We start from the raw sequence: 7,331 nt of genomic DNA, 5'->3' as shown, positions 1-7,331 counted from the left end.
AGTCTGAGGGCTGAAATTTTCTAAGTCCGACAGTAGTTCTCTGTTAGATTTAACTTTCAGACAGTCCAAGGACTGATATCTTCTAAGTTGCTGAGTAGTTCTCTGTTAGTTTGAACCTTCAGACAGTCTGAGGACTGAAATTTTAAAAGTTTCTCAGTACTTCTCTGTTAGTTTGAACTTTCTGGTTAACAGAAGCCTAAAAACTTGTGACCATGAGTCTTGATTTCACATTTAGACCATCCATCTGAGTTCTTCTCAGACCTTCACCTGTGGGTTTTTTAGAAATCCTCAACAAACTTTGATTCTCTTCACTGAACAGTAAAGTTTGTGGAGATCAGAAGGTAACATTAGTTTGATCAATGCCTTCAACTACTAGTAGACTTTATCTGGAAAGCAGTTTTCTGAAATGAGTTCTTAGTAAATCTGTCCACAATCAAACCAAGAACATAGAAACAGGAAACGTTTGAAGAAACAACTTGATGTTTTCATTTCAGACTAGAAAACGCTTTAAGACCTTTTGTCTCTTCTGTTTAATTTGATCATCTAAAGTTTAACTGGTGTCTTTTGAAATGTTGTCTTTAGTTTGATTCTTCTTAAATGTTTAGTTTTGCTCTTTTCTCACCTTTTATTCTTTTCTAATGTCTGATTTGATTTCCAAATGTTTTGTCTTTTTAATGTTTAATTGCTGTTTTTTTCAAACGTTTTATCGGCTTGTTTGAAAATTTTCCTTTTCTTTCCCAGTGTTTAATTTTTTGATTAAATCTTTAAGGTTTTTCTTTTTAAATGTTTTACCACCTTTTAATGTTTAATTTTCTTTTTAAATGCTTCATTGTATTTTCTGTTTAATTCCTATTTAAAGTTTTATTGTCTTTAAGATTTAATTTTCTAATTAAGCATTTAATTTTTTAATTAAATGTTTTGTCTTTTTAAAGGTTTAATAATCTATTTAAATGTTTTGTATTTTTTAAAGGTTTAATATTCTCCTTGTTTAATTGTATTTTTAAAATGTTTAATTATCTATAATATTTCATCTTTAATGTTTAATATTTGTTTGAAAAATTTTGTTTAATTTCATAATTACATGTTTTGTATCTTCTGCTTAATCATCTAATAAATATTTTGTCTGTTTCATATAATTCAATTGTATTTGATGTCTAATTTTCTTTTTAAAAGTTTTATTGTATTAAATGCTTTTTTCCTTTGATTTAATTGCTTTTCTTTATGCAGTTTATTTCTTTAATCTTTTTTTTCTGTCAAGATTTTAACCCCAACCTTAAAAATGAAACAAACCCTTAAATCACAATGAAAATACTTCTGTTGTCACAATCATGAGTTAGTCAATTATTCAGTTTATCAATTCAACTTTATTTGTTTAGCACCTTTCACACAGATGACAAAACTAAACAAGCAAAGAGAAAAAACTATGCTAAAACTATGATTAAAACTCAAAAACATATTTTTAAAAAAAGATTTAACATGGTAATAAAATCTGTTGTGTCCAGGGGATGGAGGGAGTTTATTGAAGTCTTCTTGGGCTCACATGGGAAATCATTTAAAATATAAACTTGATAGTCAGTCTAAGGAAACTGGAAACTGCAGAGCGACAGAAGAACTAACGATATCTCTTGTTTTCTCCTTTAATGAGTCGACTCTTCTTGTGCTTTCAGACCAAAGAACTACAGACTCTTCACAACCTGCTCAAACTCTTGGTACAGGACCTCACCACACGGGTCAAGAAGGTTTCTGTCTCATTTCTACTCTGAAGCTCACCTTCTCCTGCTCAAACTGCTGACAAATGTTTCTGCTGCTCTAAAGTCTGGTCTCCAGAACTTCCTAAAAACTCTCAAAGTCTCTTCTGCTGCAGGTTGCTTTGTAGAACTGTTCCAGAAAACCTCACTAAACCACATGGAGGGGCCTCAAGATAGTTGTCCAAATGAAACCGTACAAAAACCAAACTAGCACAACCCAAATGCTAAAGTCTCCTGCAGCCTACCAGAGAACCTCTGAGAACAGAGAATCAGGACAGGAACTCTTACCTTCTGGACAACAAACGCTGGTTCACAAACAAGAACACAGAATGTGTCTGACCAAAAATCTCTCAAGACTCATTACAGCCAAGATAACGACACAACTCAGCTGCATCAAACCCACTAATCACTGCACACATTAACACCATGTGCTAACTGTGGCTAAAGAACCTCATTTACCAAGACAACTATCCGGTCGGTACAAAGCCCTAAAACACACCAAGAAACACATTAAAGACGATTTTATTGCTGGAAGCTGCAAGCCAACGCCTAAAGAACAAACTGAAGCAACGGAGCCAAACCCAGTTCTGTGGAGAAGAGAAGCAGAGGAAATGTTTGACTGCAGCTAAATAAAGCAGGAAGACACTGAGCTGCTCAGGTGTTCCTGATAACACCAAGCTGCTCAGGTGTTCCTGATAACACCAAGCAGCCACCTGAACAGCCAATAGGAACACAGCTTACTGGAAGTCCAGAGGGCTGGGTTAGTGAAGGAAATTTAGTTTAAAGTTGAAGCAGAAAGTTCACAAAGAAAGTTGAAAACCACCTTCTGATCCTTGAAATCTCTGAGTTTTCACACAAAGAACACCTGAACATGTCAAACTGGTTCCATAGTGGAACCCTCATTGTAAAAACGTCATAGTATGGTGTGTTGCTCAAAAAACATTACGACCCGGCTGTCTAGGGTCGCCGAGGAGCAACACAAAAACAGGACAAACACTGGTTTCCTATAGTTTAGCATGTCGCCGAAATGTTACAAAAATGTCATAGTTTAGTATGTCTTCCAAAATGTGACAAAAATGTCATAGTTTAGTATGTCGTCCAAAATATCACAAAAAGGTCATAGTTTAGTATGTCGTCCAAAATGTGACAAAAATGTCATAGTTTAGTATGCCGTCCAAAATATCACAAAAATGTCAGTTTAGTATGTCGTCCAAAATGTCACAAAAATGTCATAGTTTAGTATGTCGTCCAAATTATCACAAAAACGTCATAGTTTAGTATGTCGTCCGGAATCTGAAAAAAAAGGTCATAGTTTAGTATGTCGTCAAAAATGTAAGTTGAAAAATCGCATTTTTTTTCTCGACATAGTATACTATGGCGTTATTTTGTGCCAAAATTCATGATGATTTTTTTTTTCAAAGAAAACTTTACCATAGTGTTTTTCACTGCCTACTTTACATTATTTCATCATATGGCACGTTTTTACAGCATGTTGAAAAATCACATTTTTTTCGACATGGTATACTATGGCGTATTTTTGCGCCAAAATTCTTTTTTTTTTTAAAAGAAAACCTTACCATAGTGTTTTTCACTGCCTACTTTACATTATTTCATCATATGGCACGTTTTTACAACATGTTGAAAAATCACATTTTTTTGGACATAGTATACTATGGACAAAATTCATGATGATTTCTTTTCCCACAAAACGTCATAGTTCAGTATGTGGTCAAAAATGTCACAAAATCGTCATAGTTTAGTTTGTGGTCAAAAATGTCACAAAAACAGTTTAGGTTGTGGTCAAAAATGTCATGAAAACGTCATAGTGTAGTATGTGGTCAAAAATGGGGAAAAAACGTCATAGTTTAGTATGTGGTGAAAAATGGTGAAAAAAACATCATAGTATGTGGTCAAAAATGGTGAAAAAACGTCATAGTTTAGTATGTGGTCAAAAATGGTGAAAAAAAACATCATAGTATGTGGTCAAAAATTGTGAAAAAAACGTCATAGTTTAATATGTGGTCAAAAATGTCACCAAAACCTCTTAATTTAGTATGTGGTCAAAAATGTCACGAAAACATCATAGTTTAGTATGTGTTCAAAAATGGCACAAAAACATCATAGTTTGGTATGTGGTCAAAAATGGCGAATAAATGTCATAGTTCAGTATACGGTCAAAAATGTCACCAAAACATAGTTTAGTATGTCAGGCTTCCTACAGCTTAAGGCAAGTTAAATTCAAAACTTTTTAAGACTTTTTTATTGCCATTTGAAATTAAATTTCCAACTTCACAATAAACACAAATGAAAAAAAAAAACACCACATCAATTACATAGGGTTAGGGACAATTTTACCCAAATGTTTATTTTAACATAAAACATGACTTTTTGGTCCAGTAAAAAGGTTTTTTTTTTCTTTTACCACACCTCCAGGCAAAATTCCTTCAGTTGCAATATGTTCTTGCTGCAGTAGCTCCAGGAACTTCCAATTAATGTTTGGTCCATCCATGGAAATGGACAGCACCTTATGCCTATCCAGGTCCTTGGCACCTTCCTGAGAATAAACAATGTTGAAGCACATGAAGCATATAAAAATCATACTGGATTAATCCAGTATAGATTTAGCAAACTGTTATATAGCATATTGTCTTTGTAACAGATGGAAGGCTGACATAGAAAAGACATCAATAATAACACCTTAAAGCGATATTCCACTTTTCAAGAATAATCCACTCAATATGTACTCACCTCTATGCCCATGTGAGGATGGGTGAAGATCGTCAGTTCACAAAACAATCCTGGAGTTTCAGCAGAAAACAGCCTTGCAGTTAATTAGAGTGAATGATGACCATGGATAAAATCAACCACCACAGAGAGCAGAGACATTTTGTTTGTTTTTTTACATTTTATCCATGGTCACCATTCACTGTAATTAGCTGCAACGCTGTTTTCTGCTGAAACTCCAGGATTATTTTGTGAACTGATGATTTTCACCCATCCTCATATCGGCATAGAGGTGAGTACATATTGAGTGGATTATTCTTGAAAAGTGGAATATCGCTTTAACAAGTCAAAGCTGAAGACCAGTGGTGGACAAAGTACTCAACCCCAGTACTTGAGTCAAAGTATAGATACTCCTGGTCAAATATTACTCAACTACAAGTGAAAGTTGCGCAGTCAAAATTTTACTTGAGTTAAAGTACTAGAGTTCTTGCTTTAAAAAATACTTAAGTATTCAAAAGTACAAATTACAAAGTACATTTTGTAATATCAATACACGCTGTATTGTTTTCACGATGCATATACAGAACCTTATAACTCTCTGAAAGCACCTGATGATGCACTGACCTGCTTGTAGAACCACTCTGCTACACAAAGCCTATAGAAACATCTATAAAAACTTCAGCATAGAAATACAGTCAAGAACAAAACAGACAGCTGTTGTCAATTTCTGATGTAAATGTATTAAAATCACATCATAAAATTAGATTGAAGCCAACTCTAAGGAGTTCTCCAAGTCTGTTAAATAACTGAGATTTCTTTCTGTCTTCAGGAGCAGTATATACATGAATGATGTGGTATTTTTCATCCCAATAAAAACAATCCAACTTTAAAAGCTACCTGGAATAATGAATAATTACAATAACATCTTGAGAATTCATTTTGTCTTTCTCCTGCTGTCACTATTCCTTCTTTTTGTTTGAATAACAGAGCGAGAGCTTGCTTGCTCTTGTTCCAGAGTGCACCTGGATGACGTATTTCCACTTTTACATCAGTCCCATCTGAGAGGAGCTACTGTGATCGGTTTCCTTTTGTGAGGAACACAGCATGTGACCAACTGCATTTTAGAAAAGAAAAAACAGCAACTGCTGACTTCAAAGCTTAGTCGAAAAGTAAGAACAACCTTCCTAGAAATGTAGTGGAGTCAAAAGTACAGTATTTGTCTTTGAAATGTAGTGGAGTGAAAGTCAGAAGTTTCCAAAAAAAAAAAAAAAACAAATACTCAAGTACAGATACTCAAAAAATGTACTTAAGTACAGTACTCAAGTAAATGTACTTCACTGCTGTCCACCACTGAAGACCATACAATATAAACAACACTCGTACAATATAATGTGACCCAATACAACAGCCATGACTTCTACCTTTACAAATATAATAATGTTCAGTTTTGGCTGACACTTTCAGAGAAGATATGAACTTCATTACTGATGTTATAATTTGCAGTGGTGTTGAAGTGGACTGCATTATATTGAAAGTTTTGGTCGCTACATTTACACGCATGAGATAGGCAGAATGATGTTTCTAATTTTCTGCTTCCATAATAATTTATGTTTGCCGCCTACTTACTTTGAAATGGCGTAGTAAATCCTCAGCTGTTCCATGTCCCATCAACTGCGACCCCGAATATCTTGACTGGACGTGATCTTCGCACCAATAGCGGATATGCAGATCCAGTTGTTTTGTTTTCGTGGTCTGGTTGAGGCTCTCGCCAAACATTAAAACAAACACGTCCTTGTTAGCATCCGCAACAAGCTGCTCTGAAATGTACGGGGCTAATCCAAACCTGCTGATGTAGGCCGTCTTGCACCGAACCACACGCAAACGAGTGGGCAATGTCAGAGTCTGGGAACACAGCACGGAATAAGCCTCCAACTCCCTCATTTGACTGGTATGATTGGTGTTTTGTCACGGAGTTCAGAGACCACAGTACCTGTGCTTTCAGTGTAGGCGTCCACCCGAACATAGTCCGGAGATGCGGTGCTGCGGTCCCGGTTGTTGCTATCGGGGCTGGGGCTGGAGGCACGGTGGAGACGAGAGTAGAACAGAACTGGGAAATACCCGGCGTTTGTTGGCAGCTCGATTTCGAGGCTTTATGTTTTGCGCTGTGCATGTGTGACTCCACGGCCTTCACTCCCATCGTGCCGAGTTTGAAACATTTCTTGCACAAAATACACCGTGCCTCGTACACACTACCTGGTACCGCTTTCTGCCGTGAAGATAAATCTTGGTTGGACAGCCAATTTTCGTTGAATTTACACTTTCCCATGTGGTCCAAAGTTGCTACATGAACGACGTGCGTCTGCTCTTAGAGTCCCGGCTGCAAACACATCACTGTTTTGTTGGTTCCGCTGTTCCAGTTTAACTGGTGATCAGGTTAACTGGCGATAGTTTCCGTCTCCAGATGTTTCGTCCGCAGATTCGTCACGGTCAGACCTGGATTTACGTGAAATAAAGATACCAGATAAAGAAGACCTCGTCGAAAAACGTCGGCATCACTACTTAACAAAGTCTATATCCATGTAAATATCATCTACAGACCGTAAAAAGAAATGTGCGGGCCGAAATAAAAAACACGTATTTTTCAAGTACGGTGAGAGGATTCGAAACCACGTAATCCAGCGATAAAATTACAAGACCCCCGTTTTACTCATTGTGCTACCGATCAGCTCGACAAGCGTTCTGCTTCATCTATATAGATCACTGCCATCCTGCCAGGTGTTTAACACCTGGTGATTGTTCAGGAATCATGCCACTGGAGATAGTCACAACTGGTCCAAACAAACAATGGTTTATTCGTTC

The 7,331-nt window shown here is 36.4% G+C and overlaps 1 protein-coding gene across 1 annotated transcript; it reads right to left on the bottom strand.

Moving 5' to 3' along the window:
• Window positions 1-3,332: 3,332 nt before the first annotated feature.
• LOC118471282 (uncharacterized) lies at window positions 3,333-7,016 on the bottom strand. Its single transcript, XM_055018260.1, has 3 exons — window positions 6,463-7,016; window positions 6,099-6,374; window positions 3,333-4,302 (listed from the first exon to the last, which is right to left on the bottom strand). The coding sequence occupies exons 1-3, from the start codon at window positions 6,796-6,798 to the stop codon at window positions 4,117-4,119; spliced, it is 798 nt and encodes a 265-aa protein (XP_054874235.1). The 5' UTR covers window positions 6,799-7,016; the 3' UTR covers window positions 3,333-4,116.
• Window positions 7,017-7,331: the final 315 nt, after the last annotated feature.

This window comes from Amphiprion ocellaris, chromosome 16 (assembly GCF_022539595.1).
Source record: "Amphiprion ocellaris isolate individual 3 ecotype Okinawa chromosome 16, ASM2253959v1, whole genome shotgun sequence".
Lineage (NCBI taxonomy): Eukaryota > Metazoa > Chordata > Actinopteri > Pomacentridae > Amphiprion > Amphiprion ocellaris.
Note: the sequence above shows the minus strand (reverse complement) of the source record. Positions and strands in the feature narration are given on the sequence as shown.